The 24587-nt window shown below is 45.4% G+C and overlaps 2 protein-coding genes across 3 annotated transcripts; both read left to right on the top strand.

Annotated features, from left to right (window-relative positions):
- Window positions 1-16: 16 nt before the first annotated feature.
- On the top strand, window positions 17-18464 carry KAT14 (lysine acetyltransferase 14; the record flags this gene model as incomplete). 2 transcript variants are annotated; one of them, XM_081997224.1, is made up of 10 exons in its annotated part: window positions 17-290; window positions 2744-2862; window positions 5011-5132; window positions 7691-7872; window positions 8409-8828; window positions 9793-10364; window positions 11157-11293; window positions 11804-11979; window positions 14940-15130; window positions 17788-18464. In XM_081997224.1, the coding sequence occupies 10 exons, from the start codon at window positions 17-19 to the stop codon at window positions 17959-17961; spliced, it is 2367 nt and encodes a 788-aa protein (XP_081853350.1). In that variant the 3' UTR covers window positions 17962-18464. The 2 variants fall into 2 exon arrangements, with proteins under 2 accessions (XP_081853350.1, XP_081853351.1); XM_081997225.1 differs by having other exon boundaries at window positions 35-290; window positions 8412-8828.
- A 4238-nt stretch (window positions 18465-22702) lies between these two features.
- BIRC5 (baculoviral IAP repeat containing 5) lies at window positions 22703-24322 on the top strand. Its single transcript, XM_081997587.1, has 4 exons — window positions 22703-22939; window positions 23034-23143; window positions 23323-23440; window positions 23693-24322. Exons 1-4 carry the CDS (start codon window positions 22805-22807, stop codon window positions 23774-23776), a joined length of 447 nt encoding a protein of 148 aa, XP_081853713.1. The 5' UTR covers window positions 22703-22804; the 3' UTR covers window positions 23777-24322.
- The last annotated feature ends 265 nt before the right edge of the window (window positions 24323-24587 follow it).

Genomic DNA, 24587 nt, shown 5'->3' with positions numbered 1-24587 from the left:
GGAATAGCTCCTTGTTATGCAAACACCATCTAGGATGGCTAATAACGTTCACATGAGTGGGCTGCTGAGCCGCCACGATGATGAAGCCACCAGGACCTCCACCTCAGAGGGCCTGGAGGAGGGTGAGGTGGAAGGAGAGACCCTCCTGATTGTCGAGTCTGAGGACCAGGCTTCGGTGGACCTATCGCACGACCAGAGCGGGGACTCTCTGAACAGCGACGAAGGTGACGCGTCCTGGATGGAGGAGATGTCCTATTACTGCGAGAAGTGCCAGAAGTGGATTCCAGCAAGTAAGCCTGCCAGTTGTGTTGCGTCTGGCTTGCATCACTGGGGTGGTTGTTTGCAAGGTGGTTAGGCTGTCCTGCGTAGCGGCTTTACGGGGCAGTCCTTGTTCGGCTGTACGCCCTCCGGTGTTGCGTAGAGCCCAGCAGCCTGATGCCAGCGGTGTGCATGAACTGTGTGGGTGTCCGAAGCTGGCACTCCCTGGAAAGAAATGGGACTGTCCTCCTTAATGAATAAAGAACAAGGGTATGACTTCAGAGGCGTGCACGCCCTCCTGAGTCTTGCCAGCGGCGTGTTGAGGGGACTTTGGCCAAGCGGCTTGGCCTCTCTGCTCACCTAGATAATGACCCTTGCTGTAAAGCTGTTCCTGTGGAGGAAAGGGCTTTGGGACGGTGTTACTTTTTCTTTATTTTTTTTTTTTTTCCTCCTGGTCAGTTTGTCACGTCTGTGGAGCGTATGGATAAATCTCAAAACCTTAGCGGTTTCCCAAATTTAATTTAGCTTTCGCAGAAGCGTGTCCAGCCTGTAGCAGATAGCTTTGCGAGGCATTTGGAGCAAGCTGCAGAACTTGATCCCTCTCCTACTGCTTGACATAAGATACATGCTGTTAGCAATGTAACAGACTAGGCTTTACTTTCTAAATTCTGGATTATCACATCTATTGTTAGATCAGAAAACCTATATATTGCTAGGCGCTGCTTGTTGTTTTGTTTTGTTAGTTTTTTAAATTTTTGGTGGGGTTTTTTATTTGTTTGTGGCTAGAAAGAATGAACTTTTCAGGTGGCACCTGCCTTGCAGATATGTCAGAGCTGCCCTTTTTGCCATCTTAGAATTTGTCAAAAGTTACAGCGCAGATATCTCTCGAGGCATATTAGTGAGTGTTTTGATGTTAATACAACGGAACCAGCATCGTACTCTTAAGGTAGTATGCAGTTAAAGGGACATATTAACTTGAAATGTATTAATAAAAAAAAGGATCGGAGTTAAAGGTAGCATGAGATATCTTATCTTACAGCACTTGATTTAACACTCCATTTTTTTTTTTTTTTATTTTACAAAGATGTTCCTTTCTGTCGCTGTAGAACAAATCCAAAGAGCAGAAAAAGCCAATCACAAAGCAACAGTAACTACACACAAATGTGCAAAGTAAACGAGCTGGAAGAGGGAAATACTGTTCTCTTTGCTAATTGTTCAGTTACTTGGATAGCAGTTGTCACTTGTGAAAATCACCAACATGCTCAGACAAATGATCACTTTTTACATTGAAATTGACACGTAGAAATTCTGTTAATCTATGAGGTGTGGGTTTTTTTCCCCCATCAGGCATAGGTGCAATTTTAAAAGTTAGATTCTGCAATTCACTGTGCAATCAAGAGCATCCATATATGACACATGCTTGATCTGGGGTTGTTATACAGTAAAAGAGTTGTCATACTTTTAGAGAAAGACCTTTTGTGTGTGAATTTTCAGAAATGCAGTAGTCTTAACTGTTTCCCTGTCCTGTGACTTCATATTTTAATTTTTCATATTTGTGTAAACATGAAACCCTGGTAAGTTTAGAAGTCCTGATTCTTGTGATTTTATTTTTTTTTTCCCCTCTCTGCTGCAGAAACATAGAATTAGAGCCTGTAACTTTGGATACGTGGGGTTTTACAGGTGGCTCTATCCCAGCAGATCCCTTTTGTTCAGACAAGCTTTTATGCAGGGTTAGCTTGTCACAGCAAAGTATGTGCTGAAGAGCTTTGCTGATTTGGGATCTAATGCATCAACTGCAGTAAAGAAAAAGTGTTTCCTGATAATGTTGGGCCGTTCTTTTGGCTCTCAGTCTCAAGGAAAGAAGATCTTCCCCTGACTGGGGAAATAAATACCTTAAAGCTTCACAACACGTCTGCTGCAGTGCATCCTGGAGGCTGCTGTAAACAGGCAATGGCAACCTTACGTTAATAACAATTTGTGGACAGGGAAAGAGGGAGATGTAAAGACATGTAGCAGCGAGTGGAAAGTTGACATGGAAAAGAAAGCTTGAATATTCTGATAGCCTTTGCAGTGGCATGCCTTTTTTTAAGAGGTCAGCTTGCTTTTTTTTTTTTTTTTAAGTAGGGTGGGAACACAGTTATTTATTGAAGTATATAGGTTATCCTGGGGAAGCAAGAAGGAATGAGAAATGCAGTGAAACAAGGAAATCCCTGGCTTTGCACCTGCCTTCAGATGTTAAGTAGTACACCCCCTTTTTATGCCTGTGCTTTTTAGTTTGTCGCTGCTGGCTGCTGCAACTGTGAAATGAATCTGCGCCTTCCATCACAGCGAGTTCTGATGCTTCTTGGGAACTGACTGGGTCTCTGGACTCTGAGAAAAAGGCAAAAAATACATTTCTGTCTGATGCTGTAGGAAATCCAAATCTCCTTTGCAGCTTTTTTCCTATAAAAGGACCAAGAAATTGATTTTTACCTATTCATTTTAGGTCAACTGAGAGAACAGCTCAGCTACCTCAAAGGAGATAACTTTTTCAGATTTACTTGCTCCGATTGCTCAGAAGATGGGAAGGAGCAATTTGAACGGCTGAGACTAACATGGCAACAAGTAAGTAAAACGTCTGTGCCAGCAGAACAACCACAGGACTTTCTAAAATTGTTGTTTGTTGTGTATGTGCTACCCAGAAAAGGAGGATCAGGTATAGGTAAGGAAGAAACATAAGCATGAACTTAAGAAATTAATTAGCTAAGGATTGCCTGCATATTAGAAGTTGGGCATTTGGCAGGTAAATTGAAAGATATGCATTAACATACAAACCACATTTTTTTTTTTTCTTATGTTGCTCATGAATTCGTAGCTTCAGGCAGATTTGGAAAAACAAAATGAATGTAATTTATCTGCTAGGCATGAACAGTTCTTTGTGCATATGAGCAAATGTAAAACTAGTGAGGTGGCAACATACAAATACAGAAAGCTTGCCAGCTCCCTGAACGCAAAGCTCCAACCTGGCTGCTTACTCACTAGCAATAGTCTTTGCTGGAATTTGCTATTTCAGTCACTTGCACGCCTGAGCAATCAAAATAATTTGCATTAAACAGCAACCACCGTATGGGTAGACTGATGCACATCATCTTGCTCTAAGCAGGGCGCTGGAGGGGCAGGCAGGCAGTGCCCGCTGTCTGCATCAAATGAATTTGATCAAGCAGCAGCTGCTGCTCAGCATTAAGTGTTTACCACACACTGAGCATTGGGCAGTACGTGTGAGACATGTATTTGCATCCTTTGGGACAGTAGTGGTGTGCTGCCTCATAACAGATCATTTAAAACATTAGTTGTAACTCCTGCAGTGTTTTCTCATAGTGCCCAGTGCAGGGCTGTGCAGGGGAAAAGGTTGGCATAGCAGTCGGTGGCTAGCAGACTGGCAGATTTTCGGCAAGTTGCAGATCTGACAAGCAAAGGCTGCTAGCATTACACACAAGTCTCTTCAGAGTGGCATGGGGAAGGGAAAGACAAAATAAAAACAGATGAGGAAGAAAGTTGACTGGTGAAAAGACTATCTCCCTAGGCTTCCAGCAGCCAGAGCCGCTGCTGCTGCTTCTTCTGGGTAAGTTGAATTGAGAGAAGTGGTCAAACTTATCTGAAGTAGGAAAAATGGGGACAGTGGTTTCTGGATTTTTTTTTTTTTTTTGAGAGTATGTGGCCTCAACAGAGCCTTACTTTCAGCCAGTTGAAAAGAGAGTTGGTAGTGAAGTCCTGACACACTGTCCCACCTGACTTAAAAGAAACCCACAAAATCTTAGATAAATAGTTACCAAACTAAGACGGATTGTGAGGCAGAAATAGGGTACAGGGGACATTAAAGCTGTCTGTATTTCCTCATTTTGGCACCTTCAGCAATGCATTCCGGAAAGCTACGGCCCACTGCAAGAAGACCCAGCTCCCTAAAAAAAATACATTTCAAACTTCTTTGACAGTGCAGAATAAGTCCCTATTGGAAGTGGTATCCAACCGAGGCTGTGTGATTGCTGAAAGACAGTCTCAGCCCAGCTGTATTATTTTAATTGTATTCAAATGAATTGGATAAATATAATTAACAGTTGGTCACCTGGGCTTTACTTACAAAGAGGTGTGATGTTTTTCACCCCTGCCTGTTAGTTTAGTGGTGTAGTAGGTCAGACTGAATTTGGTCATGAATCACATGAATGAGCTGTAAATGTGTTGTCTTTAATGAAGATCACCTGGAGACAAACTTAATTCCTGCATGCCCAGAACAATCAGTAGATAGCGTATGGAGAGTTTACAGTCTGTTCAGTTTGAAATGTAACAGTAAGTATCTAGAAAGACCACTGTCACTATGTTTCTGATGGATTAAATGGTGGGATTACTTGTGACCATTTCTTTTGAAAGATTGTGTTTTTTCCCCACCTCCACACTACGTTCAGATCCCAGTTGTGATATAATTCATCTATACAACTGCTGTAAAGGTTGTATCTCAGCATAAACCTGCATAACTAGGCAGCTTGTTATTCCCCTGGGATGGAGTAATCTCTGGGAGAATGTGCATCTAACAATAGAAAGATGAGAATGGCCAGCCTGAAAGCGGGAAGAAGATGGATTGCAGAAGTTGCCTATGAGATGTCGCAAAAATAAGATATTTTTGAGGGAGCAAAGATCTGTGCATATGTGGCGGCTGTGGGGGCAGTTCAGCAGATGGAACAGAAAAGATTCACTTGTATCCAACGTCTTCTATTCCAGGTTGTCATGCTGGCAATGTACAATTTGTCTCTGGAAGGAACAGGCCGTCAGGGGTACTTCAGATGGAAAGAAGATATTTGCGCTTTTATTGAGAAACACTGGACTTTCTTATTAGGGAACAGGTAAAGATGAGATGTTTCCCTGAAGGTCTTGTTGGTAAGCCAAAGGAATTAAAACCTGTTATACAGATGGACAAGAGTCCTGCTTAACTTGGTGATATCTCTGTTGAGCCTCACTAGTGAGAAAATTGGAGGATTTAATATTGAGAACCTGAATGTAGGCATGAGGGGTACTCTTGAAAAAGAATAAGCATTTCTTAGTGGGGAAAAGCATCCCCAAGAATGGCACACAAAAGCAATGTAAATGCATATATTTGGGGGTATTTCTTATCTTCCTGTAGGTAGCATATGAACCTGCAAAGCCTTTGAATATGTAAATAGGCACAGTGGACTGGCTAGTCCTGGTGTCACTGGGTTTTAAAGGGGGGGAAAAAAAAAAGAGGTTCAGAAAAGTACTGTGTTACTTGGCTGTAAAGCTTGTATGGACCCAGTTCTCCAAAAAGGAAAATTGCGCCTTGTCTGTTAGCTTGTTTTGGATCTTAATGAAATAGATTTTACATAGCAGGCATTACAAACCTCTGAAATATTTCTTCCGTGTGTGTAAAGAAAGATGATGTCAAGGGTAAGAACCCTTCTTGTAAAGGGCAGCCTTCACGGCATGGTGAGTTGTGTGCTGTACAGGCGAATGGCACATTTTTTCTGGGCGCACTAAAGCTGTCAAACACAAGTGTCCCTGTTAATGCATGTGCTACGGCGGCAGGAAAGGAACTGAGCAAGCCTCCAAAGCTGTAGATTTGACTGACTTCACAGCTTCTTTTCTTCCCCAGGGATTTCTCTGTTGTAAGATCTGGCCTTTCTCCCTAACCAGCTTTGCTCTTTGGCTTTGCTTTCATTGCTTGTCTGTGCCTCCATGCTCTGTTCTCAGAAATGTTAGTATTTGTCCCCTCTGGAAACCATGGGGACCCTGACAGGAAGGCAGCTGATGGCCCATTGTCCCTCGCTCAGGGAGCTTTCACCTCCCAGGGTTTGCTGCTGCCTTTTGAGACCTGCCCTGGGAATGGGGCACTCCTTGCTCTGATTAAATTTAGATGAAGTGATTACTGGCTGGAGACATAGTCTCCCCACTTGCCTGGACAAGCCACTGATGGAGCAAGGACACCTGAACTGTATGTGTAGCGGTTCAAGGTGTGCCATGCTTCCTTGGCATATTAAAGTACAGCTTATCCAGACTTACTGTAGCACTCCAGACTCTGATCTGGGGCATTTGAGTTTAATCCCCACGTTTGAAGGTCAGTACCCCAATGTGTGTAATTGCAGCACTCGGACAGCAGCGAATACCTGCTCTGCCAAGCCTAGCCTGAGTACTGAAGTTTTTGCCAGTGGAGGTGTACAAAGGCAAGAGGGAATCCCAAGATCCTGGGCAAATAAGGGTTTAGACTCTACACTGTGAGCCTGATTCTCCAGTATCCAAGGGATTACCACAGTTATTGGCTACAGGAGCAATTTAAAAATATTTCTTCTCACTTCCTCCCTAAGTGACATTTTAATTTGCTCTGTGATCAATTCTTAGAAGAACACAAGGTGCTCACATGCCCAGTAGAGTACAGTGCCCTGCAGAGTAAAGGGCTTAAATGGAGCTTGCTGCTTCCGAGTGGCCAAAAATGTGCTTCAAAAATAGTTCAGTGAGTATGGCTGACTGATATGTTGGCTAGTAGGGATTCTCTTCCCCATGCTGCCGGAGAGGTTTTATGGCAGAAAACCCCAAGCAGAGGTAGGGCTCCATTCTATATCACATGCATGTGTCTGTGGGACAAGCTTACATACTCTGTTACCTTGCCGATTCCTGCAGCTCAGTTGTCCTTGGTGGTTTATTTCTCAGACCCCTAACTCTGCTTCTCTGCAGTGCCTGACAAGGCTGCAGCTGTGGAGGGCAGAGTGGTCAGATCCCAACCCCATTTGTGCATTCAGCCTTAGGGATCCTGTCCCACAGCTCTGGGAGCGTGCTTTGCTAAATGAAATCTCAAAGTAGGCTAGGCAGGCATTTAAATTGCTTGTCTTTCCTTCTGTGTGAAGTGACGCCTTTATCGCTACCTTTCCCTAGCCTCTCCCATCCTGTACACCCAGAGTCCTGTTTGCCACCTTCAGTAACGGAATATGGCTCAGTAACGGAATATGGCTATCGCTACGATCCTGTTCCTGTTCTTGTATCGTCAAATTGTTAACGATGGTAACAACGACAGCATTTGAAAGCTGAGAGTTCCAGTGGCAGGGTAGACCTCTGCAGGCTCGGTGTATGGCGGCTCATTGACAAATGAAAAATTACGTCTTGCCATGCTGCATTTGTATGGCATTTACGCAGCATATGTACGCAGTGCTTTGTTCATCAGAGCCCACCAGTACATTGTAGCTTGCCCTTCAGAGTGGTTCTCCGTTTGAGAAGAAATTAATTAATCTTTTGGCTCTTTGGGGATGGGGGTTTAGGGCGTATGTTGTCGCCCTGCATCAGTACCAGTGACAGTAGCACTCTGCCCTTTCCGTCTTGGCGGAGGAAGGAGGCTTCAGGATGAAAGCTCAGCTGGCGAGTGGGGACCTAACACTTGTTTTCTCCTCTCCCACTGTAGGAAAAAGACCTCAACATGGTGGAGCACAGTCGCTGGCTGTCTCTCTGTGGGGAGCCCCTTGTTCTTCCGCTCAGGGGCACAGGAATTTGGAGAACCGGGATGGTGGAAACTGGTTCATAATAAACCCCCGACAATGAAACCTGAAGGAGAGAAGCTGTCTGCATCTGCACTGAAGGCAAAAGGTAACTCTTTCCCTGATGATGTATAGGTTCCTAGCTGGGCCAGAGCTGACAGACATGAGAAAAGTTTACTTAAAACCATTTGTTTGTGTGCATGGACAGTTTCCTAGTTTTGCTCTGCTGTAATGGTTGACTTAAGAGGACTATGGTGCATACACCATAGTAGTATGAGAAGCCTGCTGTGTTTTATTACCTTTTTGCATTGTGCTAACTGATTTAAAGGCTTTTGAGATTTGTGCAAGGTTTTTTTTTTTAGCTGACATCTACAATTTCTCTAGTCCTCTTTACCCTGGGGAGGATTTTTTTATCTTCTGTCACTGTATGCAAATTCCTTTCTGTGCAGAGGAGCGAGACTGAGGCTTTGGTAAGGCTTTAAGTGTGTGTTGGCTTTATGCTACATGTTCTGGAGTGAATTTCTTGTATGTTTTGAAAACACATCTTCTAAGATTTGTAGTCAATATGTTCTTCTGACCATATAGTATGTATCCAGTGACTGCAGGAGCTCAGTGGCTGTTAGAATAAAGAAACTACTTCTTTAGCAGCTTCAAAGCCACCTCTGGATCCCATCATTACTGTGGAAGGGCTCAGGAAGCGGGTAAGCCGCAATCCAGTTGAATCGGCCATGGAGCTGAAAGAGAAGAGATCTCGCACTCAGGAAGCCAAGGATATTCGGAGAGCCCAGAAGGAGGCAGCCGGCTTCCTGGACCGGAGTACTTCCTCCACTCCCGTTAAATTCGCCAGTCGAGGCCGTCGTCCCGATATCGTCCTTGAGAAAGGAGAGGTGATTGACTTCTCCTCCTTGAGCTCTTCAGATCGTACTCCTCTGACAAGCCCTTCTCCTTCCCCATCTCTGGACTTCTCTGCTCCTGGAACTCCAGCCTCACATTCAGCTACTCCCAGCCTTCTCTCAGAAGCAGATCTCATCCCAGATGTCATGCCACCACAGGCTCTCTTTCATGGTAAGAGATGCCATGGCTTTTGTTTAATAATAAGCCACACATAGTTATCAATGAAGGTGTTAAAAAAAGAAACTTCCAATGAGTTGCAGGGTCTTTTCAAGAAAAGATGGAAAGTAACTGGTAAGCAAAAGATGGAAAGCAACTTGTCTTAGTTGCATGTAAATCTTGATTAGTTTTCCATAGTTGTATTGCCAGCTTCTAAGGCCAGAAGGAACCACCATTATTGTCTTCTGAGGGATCCTGAATAAACAGTGGGTAGAAGATTGCACCTAGCAACTGTTGCACCACTCAGCATAAGCATTTCACTGCAACACAGATTACACTCTTAGATAGCAACTCTAATTTTGTCTTGAATGGTTTTAAATGGGAGAAATTTTATTCTCATGGTAATGTTCCAGTATTTTTGTAAGTCTGAACATTCCAATTAACAGATGCTAAATTTCAGTCAGGTTGCAGAGCAGTGATGCCCACTGACTGCTGCTAGTTCCTTAAGAAGCCAGACCTCAATCTAATCGGGAAAGTAGAGAATAAAGCACTTCTTGATGGAAGGAAGGATGGACAGTCAGATTCTGTAGAGGGACAAATCCTGTGCTTCTGTAACTCCTAATTGTTCCTTCAGATTAAACAGAACTTCTCCAGGGTATGCTAGCTGAAGATATAGCTCACCAGCTTGACCATTTGATCCTGTCTTCAGGAATTTTCATCAATTTAACATTTGTCAAAGAGCATGAGCTTGCAGCTCAGGAGTGCTATGTTTTCAGATGCCAAACTGCAGGAGGATTGATTCTGTGTCCTGAAATTGGACACCTTATGGTGTCTCCTGTCCAAAATCAGGAGGTCCAGAAGTATACAGAAAATGGACTGTGTTGGGTAAACCAGCAGAAAAGTCCCGTGACAACCGTTTTTGAAATGGAGCTTTGATGTTTACATTTTTTTTCCTGGATTATTTTGATCTGTTGAACAGATGATGAGGAGATGGAAGGGGATGGAGTCATAGACCCAGGAATAGAGTACGTGCCCCCTCCCAGTGGGACAGTCAGTGCTGGTACTGTGATAGCAAGTAGAAAAAAAGTGAAGACAGCTGAGCAGATCAAGCAAGAGGTGGAGAGTGAAGAAGAAAAAACAGAAAGGATGGAAGGTGACAGTGAAGATCCTGAAGAGTCAAACGCATCACTGCAGGTGAGGGGGCGAGACAAGAGGAAGCCACAGCTGGAGAAGGATGCTAAACCCAGAGCTCCCAAGCACACCTCTGTTAGTATCTATGAGGAAAAGCTGCTGCTGAAGAGACTGGAAGCCTGTCCCAATGCCATGAGCATGACCCCAGAGGCCCGGAGACTGAGGCGCAAACTGATAGTCAGACAGGCCAAGAGGGAAAGAGGACTGCCACTCTTTGACTTGGACCAAGTTGTGAACGCTGCACTGCTCTTGGTTGATGGGATTTATGGAGCCAAAGAAGGAGGTGTTTCCAGGTCCCCAGCAGGGCAAGCAACATACAGAACTACTAGCCAGGACTTCAGGATCTTGGACAGATACCAGGTGAGTGTTTCCAAATCATGGAATCATTAAGGTTGGAAAAGACCTCTAAGATCATCAAGTCCAACTGTCAATGCAACACCACCATGCCCACTAAACCATGTCCTCAAGTGCCACGTCTACACGTTTTTTGAACACCTCCAGTGATGGTGACTCCACCACTTCCCTGGGCAGCCTGTTCCAATGCCTGACCACTCTTTCAGTAAAGAAATTTTTCCTAATATCTAATCTAAACTTCTCCTGGCATGACTTGAGGCCATTCAGTCTAGCTGAGCTTTTGGCACTGGTTATTTTAGAGCTTTTGCTGCAGACAGCAGTGTCACCTTGAGGTTATCTGACTCCCAAAGTGAAAAGGATTATGTGAACAAGACTCATTTTTGACTTGGGGCTGTGTCTGCACCAATGCTCTCACAAGCCCCTTTCTTCTTGTGACATGTTTGTGCAGCATAGCTGTTTATCAGTGTCAGCATCACAAATGTCTATGCATTTGTACTCAGCCCTGCCCAAATACTGATGGTGAAGGCCTGGAAGTACCCAAATAGGTGTTTGCTCTTTCATGCTATGTAGGAGGGAAATAACTTGCAGTGCTTTTCTGAGTGTTGTGTGCAGCTTATAGGTTTGGGCGCTAAATCTGAAAAGGCGCAGCGGAGTCCTCTGAGGTGGGACCATTATGCTGTGGGTCCAGTCCATCCTGTCAAGTTGAAAGGCCCTTATTCTCCCTCTGTCGATATGATTCCCCTATGTTAAGTCATTGACTAACCTTCCTGAAATGTTCTGCGTGTTTTGTGCATGTAGACAATGCTGCCGGCCATGAAAGGATATCGACAGCAGACAACGAAGTTTCTGTATCGCCTGGTAGGCTCAGAAGACCTGCTGACAGACCACAGTATTGTCAGTCCTTACACATCCCGTGTCCTGAAACCTTACATCAGGTACAGCTGGTTAGAGGTTGAATTTGCTCTTGCCTTGTGAACCGACAGCCCACGAAGACACCTTTTCTTGGGCAGTGCTTCTCACACATCCTTGAAATACAACCCAGTACACTATGGTAACCCTGAAAGGATAGTGTTTTATTTAGCTGAGCAGTTAAACTGGCTCTGCATTGGGAAGAGGAATCTCCAAGAGAGAGCAGGGCAGAAAGGGAATCACCATAGTTATTCAATGCAGGTTGCACCTGGTTTTGGGTCAGAACTGTGATTGCCTTGCTCCTGCTGTAAGGAGAGGCTGGCCCGGTACGCTGTGGATCCGGGAAGTGTCCTGGCCTCAGACACAAAGGTGTTTTTGCTGAGCTGGGTGCTGCTTTCCTACATGAATGGAAGACTGTTCTTTTTGTTCCAAGTTGAGCATGTCAGAAAATATTTCATGGGCAGTACACATTCAGCTGCAGTGGCAGTTATTGTTGCTCACTTGCCTTTTGTGTTTACTTTTCATGTTACTGGCAGGCGCGATTATGAGACAAAGCCCCCAAAACTCAGGCTGCTGGCAGAAATCCGAGCATATCCACACAGGAATGATCTCAACTGGAAGGCTGATCCAGAAGCACCAGTTGATTACTGCTACGTTCGCCCTAATCACATCCCGACTATAAACTCCATGTGCCATGAATTCTTCTGGCCTGGTAAGATTCCTTCAGTGCTTGGTTTTCTAAGAAGGAAGTGGTTGTGCTCAGAAAAAAAGTATTCTTGGGCCAAATTTTTCTTCAGTTGGTGTCTGGCTCAGTTCTTAGAAAACCATTATCTGATGTCATAGGAATGCAGTTGAGATGGAGACATGGGTTTGGTGTCTTTGTCTTTTGAGATCATTTAGAACTGGGCAATTAGGCCCTAATTAGCACATTTAAATAGGTTGTTTTGGGTAACACCATTGATGCCAATAGGAGTAGTCAGTTACTAAAATTAAGCACCAATGAAACGTTTTGCAGAATCTGGGGTGAAGTAAACAGTTTTATACCAGAGATCTACTCCTCTTGGAGTTCATAAGAAAGCTTATTCCTAGCAGCCATAAGCTGGATATGTTGGAGTGAAATTTGGGAATTGCACTTGCAACCACAAGCTTTACTGTGGTGTCCTTTATTTCTTCAAGCCTCAGTATTTGCAAGGTATGGGGAAGCTTGGGTATCGATTTTTATGTGTCATTTCTTGAACTGTAGGCAATTTGGGACAGCGGCTGCCTTTTGTGGGAGCAGCTATGAGGCTGTAGTCTCTAGTTCTTCTGAAATAATAATAGTGATGTTCATCTACTGCATGGACCAGCTTCTGATCAGCAAACAACGTGGCAGACTAATTTAGAAAAGCCAAGTACAAACAGTGCACACCTTTATTCCAAGTAACTGTTTGCTTTACGTTTTGATTTGCAGATAGTGATTCAACAGAGTTTGTAGTTCAGCAGTGCTCATATGCTGCAGTCAGGATCAGACCTCTTTGTGCTAGTCATTGTCCAAGTTGTACAATTCAGGAGGAGATAACGTGGCATACCTTCCCTTTCACAAGCTGTTTAGGAGCTCATGAGAGACAATTGCAATCCCAACAGAGGCTGAACCCCTTTGTCATAGTCTCTCCTCTTCTGATAACATAACACATTTGAAGTTCTGGCCAAATTGGGTCACACCTTCCTTAAGTTCTTCAGGACTCACCCTGTTTTATTTAATGTAAGAAGCGTGGGTGTGTTCCACACACAGACTGTGAACTGTTCATCATTAAGTCAGAAAGCTGACACTCCCATCAGTCTCCAAATAGGAATCAAAATCTCTTCTGTGGTGTACATTTTCCAAGGCTGGGATTATATGATTTATTGCGCCTTGGTTCTGTTTTAGCAGGAGAGTTAAGTGAGGTGGTGATACTTCAGGAGATGAAGCACAGTGTCTTTGTGGACATGAAGGGTTTAGCTTCACAACAGGCTGGTACAGTTGGGGAGGGGGTGGGCTGTGCAGCTGGAAGGGCATAATTGAGCCAGCACTGTTGGTCAGAGAAACAGCTGTAATTCCATCTAAGTTTAGGCATCCTAGGCATGTGTGCTTCAGGGATGCTATCATCATGACATCTTGGGTGAGCTCAGTTGCCTTCTAATAGTGATGCTCTTATTGACAGAGTTCTTAAGTTTTAGGCACTTCACCAGGTGGTGTGAGCCCATTCCTTAGGTCTTCCACCTCTCCATATCCTTCCCGTCAGAGCAATTCTTGTTTCTCACAAGGCAGAAACAAGTTTGCAGGTAGTTACCACAAATGAGCTGATGTGAAGCAAGATTCCCCCTTGTTGTCTCTCATGGTATCTTGTGCCTTCATGTCCTAACGGGAAACATCTCCCAAGCAGACGAGTGGTAAACCACACTGAGCTAGGCATCTTCCTACAGGAATAACTGTGTGCTGAGGGGACGGCACCATTTCACCGACGCCAGTGTGCTCAGGGCAATGTAGCGTTCCTGTGCAGACATGCTGTAAGGCACTTCACAGTCAATTGCAGCCTTGAGATAATTAACGCAGCTCCCTATTGCAAATCGATTCCTCCCACGTCTTACTCCACCCAGCTTACTCTCGAGCAAGAAAATAATTCACCCGCTCATTTGTGCCTGGTGCCTTATGAAGTCTTGCATCTCATCAAGAGTGATAAACATTACTGGAAAACATACTCTGTTATTTTGTTATCTCACATTCCAAATATATCCGTGATTGCCAATTTGAGGCTGAAACTAACATTTATGGCACAGCTCCACTATGTCTTGCACCTCATTTAGGGCCTGTCCACACAAATTACCAAGCAGTCTTGTGTGCTGTGAGCTGCACTGCTTGGCTCTAACATGCTGTGTGGATCCTCTTAGGCTGCAGCAGCAACGTGATTAGGCAAGGTAACAAACTCCACTCAGAAGTCACCAGCTTCAGGCGTTTCTGTCCAGCCTCTGACTCACAGAAGCACCACTGCCCGAGACGCTGCTTCATGTCCCGGATTAGAGAATTTGCATGCTAAAAAGCAATTGTTTTGATAGTGCTGAAAGCTGTGGTCAGGTTCACAGCACAGCTCCACAGACAGCTGAATATGCACAACAGAGAAAGCAGCAGGAGCTCAAGGCCAGGTGGAGAAAAGAGACAGGAACCTTAGGCAGGTAATGCTACCAAAGCTGAAGCCCAGTTTCATGTCTGCTGCATCTGGAGAGAGTTTGCAGGAAGAACAGGATGGTTCAGTCAGACTATCAGGCTGATAGACTCTAAACTGCCCCTCTTTGCTTGGCTGCAGGCAGGTGCTAGGCATTTGCTGGCTGGAATAGGAATGGTGGGTGCTGAGATCATGTGATTTTTTTAAAGTTTTTTTTTTTAACCATTCTGGTTTAGAGAATGTGCTTTTTGAGTCATTTGGGAGGAAATCAGCTTTGTTAACTTCTCCATGCAAGGGTCTCCACTAGTAAGCACGTCTTGTTTTGTCTGTATGTTTGGTTAAAGCATCTTCCAATCTTGGAGCTTTGAAATAAAGGTAAAAGGAATGGATCAAGTGTTTTTAAAAGGCCTTAAACCTCTGATTTCTGTGCAAGTGTGACACTTTTCTTTTGGTTTGCAGTGCTTTCAACCGCCGTTTCTCTCTTTCTCCGTAGGAATTGATTTGTCAGAATGCCTGCAGTATCCAGACTTCAGCGTTGTCGTCCTTTACAAGAAAGTTATTATTGCCTTTGGCTTTATGGTTCCAGATGTGAAATACAATGAAGCTTACATCTCTTTTCTGTTAGTTCACCCTGAGTGGAGAAGAGCTGGGATTGCAACCTTCATGATTTACCATCTTATCCAGGTAAATGAAAAAAATCCCATGTTTTTCTCTGCCAAAAAACTAGCTCTCCCTTCTTCCTTGTGTGCACACATGCAAATATTAGAAAGTAAGTAGTGTTGTGTTCCTTCTTTCTGTCTCTTTCCCCTTGCCCTTTCTTTGCTTACACACCTGCACAGATTGTCCACTGTCAGCAGCCCATGTGAACATTTATGGTGGGAAATAACTTTAAAAGCAGAAACTGAAATGTATTTAGAAGAATAACCATACTGGACAAGTCCTCAGAATTAGCAAGGTGCTATAGACTTTGACTGTCTTGGGATTAGCTTTGCATTCTTAAGTGGTCAATAGTTCACATAACAGTAATACTGTAAATTTGGGGTTTAAAGGAGAAAATGAGGTAATAGTGGGCAGGTTCAGTTAGAATCTATTGCAGCTTTCTTGGTTACACCTGGAGGTTTATTCCGTGACCAGGGCCGTTGCATTAAATCACTTACTGATCTTAATCATTCTCTTTCACTTTTAATACTCTGGTTCAAATCCAGATGAGTTGAAGATAAAGAATAAGTGTTTGCAACCTCATTCAAATTTGTTCAAACTAGCTTGTACTGGGCTTTATTCCACAGGGACACTTGGGAAAATTAATCTGAGCTAACTAAATGGGTAGTATTAAAGTAGTTAAACTTCATTAAAACTCTGAATGAATACTGTTATTCAGGTGGTCTTAATTCCATTCACTTTATTGAATTAAATTGCAGGAAAGCCAGCTTAATTTTGAGTAAGGATGCAGACAGATGTCCTTTTCAGAGTCCAACTGTGCCTCTTCAGGGCCCACAGTTTTACCGCTCCCTGAACTCTTTTGGCAGAGTTGCTGATGTGAAACATTTCTTAACTTGTTTTAGTTGAGATGAGCTGCACTAGCAAAAACTCGCCATTGAAACTCTTTTTCCTCATACTCATTTGGCTGAAGAGAGGTAGGGAGCGCACAGAGCCTTGGGAACAGTGATCTGTACTGTGGCAAAGCCGTTTCCTCTGAGGGTAGCTCTTCTGGGCCACCCAAGGGTAACTCTTGTACATACACAGCTCCCTGCAGTGACCACCTCTCTTTGCTCTACATGTTGAGACAGGCCACTAACCAATCTAATTTAAATTCACCTCTTAAATTTCCTGAGTGTTTCTGTGTAAAGTGTTTAAGTAAATTGCCTTCAACTGTAGTCTTGTTACGTGAGATGTCAACACCTAGTGAGAAGGGGAAAAGGAGTGCCTCAAGGTTTGCAGGGATCCAGCAGCTGGACTCATGTCTCTCCAGCAGAGTTGGGATGTGTTGGCAAGTCAGCTGTACAAAACCATCACTGTTTTTTGTAGGATGTATCACAGCCAATTAACCTAATTCTGCTTGCAGGTAGACTAGCATAAAATTATCATGTTGAGGAGAGCCAGGCAGGTTTGAGGCTGATTAGGCTTGCTAGCAATGAGAGATTGTATTGTCGGCTCATGTTAGATTTATTTTTCCATTGCCGAGTATCTGTCAGTGGTAAAAGGCATTTAGTCATGGAAGAGAAGAAATGGTAGTTGTGACCTTCTGTTTTTCAATCGCCAGATTGTATGTGCTGCTTTGCAGCCTGCTTGGGCTGACACCAGGGTCTGCTCTCTGTAGCTAGAGCCACCTTCATACACTGTTTGGGTTAAGGGTAATTCTCTATCTCTCAGATCAGCATGCTGAATTTTGGGATGGATTATCGGGAACAGCATAATCTAACAGTAAATGTGTTGATGCAAATGATGCCTTGATGATAGGTTTGTTTTCAGAAGTTACCCTCTAATGCATCTGTCCCAGAGGACCAAACTGCATCTTCTTAATGTCTCATTACAACTTCCTTTTCCCAAAAATGAATACAAATATTTTTTTTTCTGAAATCCCTTTGAATAATCTACCATGGAAATTTCCTAAAGGGTGTTACTGTTCCCATTTAGAGTTACAATACATTCAATATAAATAGAATGCTATTAAAACACTAGATGAAAGCAGGAAAAAATTATCGGCATCTTTATCAGAGAGCTGCTGGATAGAATAATCTGGGATCTTTAAGATAACTTCAGCCATGCCATTTGCTGTCTGAACTGAATTCCCTGCCTTCTCGGGAGGCGAGTACTGTGCCCTGAAGGGTGGGAGAGGAGCTGGGTGGGATAGACAGGAATTCCAGCGTGACAGCCCAGAGGTGTGCTGGGCGGTCCCAGAGAGCTCAGCTCTGTTTGCTGACGGGGAGGAGCGCGGCGCCTGATCCTCTGGCATGTTTTGACTTTTCTTGAGGCCATTGTTAATAAGTATTTGAGATCAGTGCTGTACACCAAGATTATTTTTAATTAACAATTACTTAGCAATTGACAATGGAAAGCTGACAAATTATAATCCAAAACCTGCTTTCATTGTCAAAGAGTCCACGTTTCCCAGAAACAAAGGCTCAGAGGAACAGCAGTGTTCCCTTTGCCTTTCAGCTGTTGCTATGTGTGGTAACTTCTGTGTCAAGGCCTGCGATTTTTCTCACATTTCCTCGGTAACTTGAATACCTGAACTGATGAATCTCTTCACCTCCGCATTCCCCCAGAGGCTCTCTCATTCTCTTGCTGTGATTTTTTTTTTGTGTGTGTGGTTTTTTTTTTTGTTTCCCCCTCCTTGGCAGACCTGCATGGGCAAAGATGTAACCCTTCACGTCTCTGCAAGCAACCCTGCTATGCTGCTCTACCAAAAGTTTGGATTTAAGACTGAAGAATACATTTTGGATTTTTATGACAAATATTATCCCTTGGACAGCAAGGAGTGCAAGCACGCGTTCTTTCTCAGGCTGCGGCGCTGATCTGTCGGAGCTGTCTGGGGGTCTACAAAAAGCCCAATCTGTCAAGCAAAGAACTACCATGGCTTTCAGCAGAGGACATAGGCTGCCACATGAGAGCTGGAACACACCAATGCCTATCCCTAGGACTTTGAATGTCAACAGTGCTATGTTGTGTGCTGAAACTGAATCCAAGAGGATTGATTCCTGTGCTCCAAGGGGAGAGGCCTGGAAATGCCAACTGAGACATGCTGAAACCACTGGAAGACTGAAATTCTTTATGGGGAGTTTTCCTGCCACTGTTACTCTGGAGAGCCTCATTGACAAACAAACAAACAAAAAAACCCAAACAAAAAAAAATACTTGTCACTTGAGAGGGACCCCATGGATTTCAAATCTTGAAACCTATCCAAAAAAAGTTGCAGGTTTTTTGTTTCTGTTTTTGTTTATGGGATATGAACATCTAAACTTACATCATCCACAGTGTTTCTGCGATTTGATTGCTTTGTTAGGAACCGTGTCGTGAATCCGTGAAGGGAAATGAGGTATTGGTGCATCTGTCTGGATGCTGACATTAGCAAAGCTCTACACATGCCAGAACAGCAATACTGGAACCACGTTTTAGGAATAATGAAGAGCATGTGAACTCATGTGATCCCGAATGCAAGGCTCAAGGGAGATGTCTGTTTTCCCCTCCTTCCCTACTGCCTTCCTTTCCCCTCATTGACCCTGTGCTCAATGTGAAGTTCTTGTAGTGCACAGTGTTTTGTGTTCAGGAACAAGATGTCAAGCAGGTTTGTAGCTAGGCGAGGTAGGACACAACATCTGCCAAATCAGCTCTTTGAAATCTTACAACCTATCTGCCAGTTGTTGATGCTGCAGATCAGCCCTTTGGGCACACCTCTAACCACAGAGCCAGCCTTGCAGGCTCCTGTATCCACCTCCTCCTGCTACAGACACTCTGTCTAGAAGAAACCAAGAACAAAAGTCAGTGGTGATGTTTGAAATGCAGGCTCTGGTTTGCAGAAGCAATCTGTTTGCAGCTTGGAGGGAGAAGAGGGTAGAGGTGGGCCAGTTCCAGTTCTTGGAAGCACCTAGGCTGTGATTTTCATGGCTCTAAGAGGAGAGCAAAGAATAAATAGAAATAACCAAGTATTAAAAAAATACAAACCCCAAACAGTTTCTCTGGTAGTGGGGTATAGTCCTTTTACACAGTTAGTAGCTTTGCTTGCTCTCCCTGATTTTTATTGCAGATGAACAGTAAGCTGGCAGTTTGCTCTGCTGGCTGACCAAAGGTCAGTCTGTGCATTTTAAATATGCATCGCATCCCCTGTGCTGTTCCTTTCATATCAAGCCCCACAGAGAGCTACACAACAAATGTGACTTCTTTGTTCTTAATCCACTGTGTATACCTGTCGGGTACCTGGCTATATGGAGTCTTCATTTTGGTAGCAGTAGAGAGATGGACACAAAGTATGTTTTTGTGTAGCAAACGTACATCTTCACCAAAACAAAAACAGAGTTAGTGGAACAGGAAAAAGAGCCCATCCAAGCATTTTGTGCTCTAACATCTGTGCACATTTCTGCCTGCTTTATGACTGTGTGAAAATTTTTGATGTTACTGATGTTATTAGTTAGCTGTATTTGGAAAGAAAAAAAAATCTGTCTTCATGAATGGGATTAAAGCCCTTCCCTTGGAAAAGCCTACCTGTAGTCATACTGTTTATTAAGCTGTCCTTCCATCATCTTATTTCATTGAAATCTAGCGAACTCAAGCATGGCTGATATGAGGATGCAAAGCGTGTGTGTGGGCAGCAGAGCAAGATAAGAAACTCCTTATTTCTCTGCTGGGCACCCACACAGAAGCTGCACACATGCAGGCCCTAGCAGGCTGTTTCCTTGCCAGCCAGAACGAGGACATAAAAGATAGTCTGAAGAAGATGACCAGTTCTGTATCATGGTTGCAAAGGTGACTGTGAAGATTTTTCTTTCTTTGAGGGGCTTATCCCTCTGTGGCTTTGTCCCTCAGAGGTAGGACACCAAGTGAAGAAGGTGTTAGAACAGCCCTGGGATTCCTGCTACTCTGCAGGCCACTTGTTTTATCGAGGCAGCTCATTTACCCACAGATCCTCAAAGGCAATGAAGTGCTGTTGAACCTTTGCACTGCAGCTATTTTGGATCTGTCACCTAGAAAAGCAGAAATACCAACATCTGCCTTTTTCAGGGAGACTGGCAAGATTGAGCTCATCAAAGGTTACAGGGTATGGAGATTAATATTGCTGTTCTGCAGGCTGCAGAAACATGGAACACTTTGCAGCTTCACAGGTCCACCAGCATTTATCTGGACATGGCTTCTTACTTGCTAATTTGCCCATATTTCTTGGAAAATCAGCCAGTTAACTGCTATACCTATTATATCCCACACTGGGGACTGCACATTTTAGTTTTGATCTCTTGGTGTTATTTTGGAGGACACTCCACACCCTGTTCCTTAGTGCTGCCTGTGAAAATCTGGCATGGCTTTGAACGGCTTTCCATGAGTTCTTTCCCTGTTGATCCTAGTGGCTTTGGTGATAATGGGGTGCAAGCATGGCTGGCTCAATGATCACTTTGTTGATCATCTGGGGAAAGGTGAATAGCCATGACTCAAGGCGACCTTCCTGACTTGTAAAGGGATCCCAGCAAACCAGATCTGAAGGACACGTCAGATGTGAAGTCTGGTGAAGCCTGCAGTATCTGTGCATTATTTCCTCTTGGCAACTCAAGCTGTACGAGGCAGTTTCTTTTACTCTGCTGGCTCTGCGGCTCAGCATAGAGCATGGAGGCACTGTTTGGTGAGCAGGAATTCACCCCCCACTTTCAGCAAGAGTCTTCTGAGGACGGGAGGTTGAGGCCAGCCTCGAAATGGGCACTATGTGAAATCAGGTGTGCAGTCTGATAGGGGCTGGCCTCCCTGGGGAAACCACTAGGGTTGCCAGGGAGCTCTACGTGCCCGTACTACCTCAGCACCAGAATTAGGCAGCCTTTGGAGTAGCCATAAAATAGCTGCTGCAGCTCCATCTCTCTCTTGTGGCTGCACAGGGACCACTTCCAGCCTCCTCTTGAGAGAACGTTTCCTCCTCAATGAGAAGAATAATGAGAAGCCCGAATGGCTCATACCAGCTTAAGGCTTGAATGGTCACGCACAGCTGGCTTTCTCTGCAACGGATGAGGCTCCTCCAAGGCACGCAATAAAACAAACTGTGTGCTTTTCGCCCTCTGCTTGCCTCTTTGTGCCTTGGAGACCAGTGTGATGAGTTACTTAGCTGTGATTAGCAAGCCAGCATCCACCCCGCTTAATGACACAATTACTCCACGCTTCCCTGAGCTGCGCAGTGACTGTAGCGGTGATTGCGGTTGCCAAACGTGGCCCTGTTTAACAGAGCAAAGTTTTCCTGGAGAATAAAGGTGGAACCTCACCCTTTTCTAATAGAGCAGCAAAGCCCAAACCTTACCATGTGCTTGTTTGAGCTTTGATACTTCACAAACAGGAAGCTGCCCACTGTGGTCAGCTTATCATGCCAGTTGATTTACAGTGGCTGAGCTGGGTAAATACTGGGATCATTCTGCATAGTAGTCAGTAATTTTGTAGAAGTACTACTTTGCAGTTTACTTTGAAAGAGAAATCTCTTTCCTGAGAGTCCTGATGTTGCACATATATGTGCTTCTTTTCAGGTTTCAGATTCAAGTCTGAGGGAAGAATCAAAAGTCTGCCTTGTCCATTTGTTGCCACCTACGATGTGAAGATGTGCTTCACCTGCTTTTTGATAATAAGTTCTTAGTGAATGGTTGAGCTAAGCTGTCTTTATCCTTTGACTGCTTTGCTTACATCAGCTTGATCCAGGAGGTAACCTGGTCCACGGGATTGCTTCCCTCTAGCCCTGGAGGAGACTCTCTCTGAGCAAACACCACCTGAGCTGCGATGATGGATGAGTAGTTGGTTCTTCCCTACAAAACCAGCTGCCTCCTGCCCCTGTGGCAGTGAGCCAGATTGCTGGGTCCCGCTTCCTTCTCTAGGCAGGCAGTGTTAGTCAGGCAGAGACGGGGAGTTCAGCCACTCCTGCGGCCTGCAGGCAGGGAAGGGCAGCTGCCTGGGGCAGGAACAAGCGGCTGTTGCTACAAAGCAGTGGGAGCATCTCTGTGCGGGTCCTGCCTCAACAGGACCCTTCCCGCTGTGCTTCTCTACCAGCTCTGTCAACACGAAAACCCATTGCACCATCTTCTGGGTGTAATTTATTAAAGAAATGGTCAAACTGGCAGACTTGTCCTCCTTCCCCTTGGATTTGTGCTGGAGGCTTTTAAGAAAGGCATCTTTTTTCCTGCTGGCTCATGCCATACTTCAAGCTCCTCAGGAATTACGAGGGTGCTTCTCGCTTGTCCTCACTGGTGCTGCTGTGAGGGCTGCGCCCGGCTGATGCTGCTTTGGGTGGGATGGGGGCTCGGCCCCCTTCACAGGGAAGCCCAGGGCTGCCGGGAGCACGGGCTCGCACGTCAGACCGGGATCTGGCGGAGGCGTCGGGCCCGAAGGGAGGTTTGGCTGGAGTGGTTTGCCTCCCGGGGTGTGAGGACGCAGGGCTCGGGTCTGTGTGCGCCGCTGCTGGGTTGGGGACGCTGCTCCGGCCCCGTGGCTCCGGTGGCGCGTCCTGCCTCCACCCAGCCACGGCACCGCCCTCCAGGGCCTTCCCCGAGCCGCGGCTCCTCAGACGTGACGGGAGGCAGCGCCGGCCTGCGGCCTCGGCAGCGGGACTACAGCTCCCGCCGGCCCGCGCGGCCGCCCAGCTCCCGCCCTGCCCCGCGCGCGCCCAACCGCTGCAGTTTGAACCGAGCTATGGCGGCCGGCGCCGAGGTGGTGGCGGCGGCGGCGGCGCTTCCTGAGGAATGGCGGCTCTACCTCGTCCCCACCCGCGCCGCCACCTTCTGCAACTGGCCCTTCACCGAGGGCTGCGCCTGCACGCCAGAGCGGGTGAGTCCGGCGGGGGAGCGGGGCCCGGGGAAGCGGGGCCGGGCAGGGGGCGGTCGGCGCTGACGGGCCGTCCCGCCCTCACCTCTGTCCGCAGATGGCGGCGGCGGGCTTCGTGCACTGCCCCAGTGAGAACGGCCCCGACGTGGCGCAGTGCTTCTTCTGCTTCAAGGAGCTGGAAGGATGGGAGCCCGACGACGACCCCCTGTGAGTAGAGGGGGGTTCCCCCGGCTCCCGGGGTGACGAGCGGCTGGGCGACAGCGGCAGAGCTGGAGCCGCTGCGGGCGGGCGGGATGCCCAGCGGGGGAGAACGGCTGTGTGTTGTCTTGCTGTCAGCTGCTGTTCGTTCTTTTTTTTTTTCTTTTCTTACTTTTCCCTCTTTTCAGGGAGGAACACAAAAAGCACTCCGCGGGCTGCACTTTTCTCTCCCTTCAGAAAGATCCTACGAACCTGACGCTGCAGGAGTTCCTGAAGCTGGACAAAGAACGAATGAAAAATGCAATTGTATGTATGCATCAGTACTGTGATGTTCTTCTGCACCTCCGTGACTGTGGAAGAGTTATTTAGTTTCTAGTCTTGGGATTGTTTAGCTGGGATTTTGGTTCCCTACCACAGTGCTGCTAAAGTGGTTTGTTGCTTCCTGACTCCTGGTTCTCAGCCTTTGCCTTATGGGAGATGTAGCCTGCTTTTCCCTTGAAGCTGAACAATGCTCAATTTAGTGGTAGACAGTAATGTATTATTTTTATTTTTTTTCAGAAGAAAGAAATTTCCCATAAGGTGACCGAGGTTGAAGATGCAGCCAAGAGCGTGCGTGGTGAAATAGAGAATCTGGTCTCCTAGGCTACTATGGCTTCTCACTTGCTGGTGACATCTGTCTTCTACGTGTGCTCTGGCACTGCCACTTTGACTGTCTGTGTTTCCTGAGACTGCTTTCAGAATGGCCATCTCAGAAGCGGACTGAATTCTCCATCACTCACCTGAGTCTGTCCGGGAAGTACCTGGGGTTTGTTGTGCTGCATACGTAATCTTTTTCTGCAGGGATTCCCCTGTTCTTCCTGTTGGTTTAATTAAGGATTACTACTTGTGGTTTTATTTGTTTGCTTTGTTGTTTTTGTTTTTTTAAACCCAGCTGTTTCCATTTTGGAGATGCTGGTAGCTCTGGTGCAAAAACTTGTGTTTCTTTCAAGAGCTGGCAGGCACTGCTAGTATTATACTGAATATACCAAGGCTTTTTGGATACTTTTGGAAATAAAAAGGGGAAGGAGGCTTAAAACTCCATCAGGGGTTTAGGATTGTGGCTAATAATGTATAATTATACCAAGTCTTAGTGTGCCTGGTATCCTTGTAAACTTCTATTTGTAGTTGGCTGCTGCCTCATGTTGATGCATTTATAAATAAAAGTTGAAGACAAAACAGCAAAGCAATTTTACTCAGTTTTCTGGCGGAAAAGAATCTGACCTTTAATGCAATGAGCTGCACTGAATGCAGTTTTAACTTCAAAATGGAAAATAACCTAATCAAAGCACAGCTGAAGTGCTATTGCTCAAGTGTCAAACTGTCTTGAGCAGGGTTCATCAGGTCTCTAAAATGTGCTTGTGTCTTGGAAGGTTTCGTCGGCCCTCTCCTTGCACAAGTTTGGAAAGGAAAAGAA

This window comes from Phaethon aethereus (genome assembly GCF_964289735.1).
Source record: "Phaethon aethereus genome assembly, chromosome: 3".
In the NCBI taxonomy this organism is placed as follows: Eukaryota; Metazoa; Chordata; class Aves; order Phaethontiformes; family Phaethontidae; genus Phaethon; species Phaethon aethereus.
Note: the sequence above shows the minus strand (reverse complement) of the source record. Positions and strands in the feature narration are given on the sequence as shown.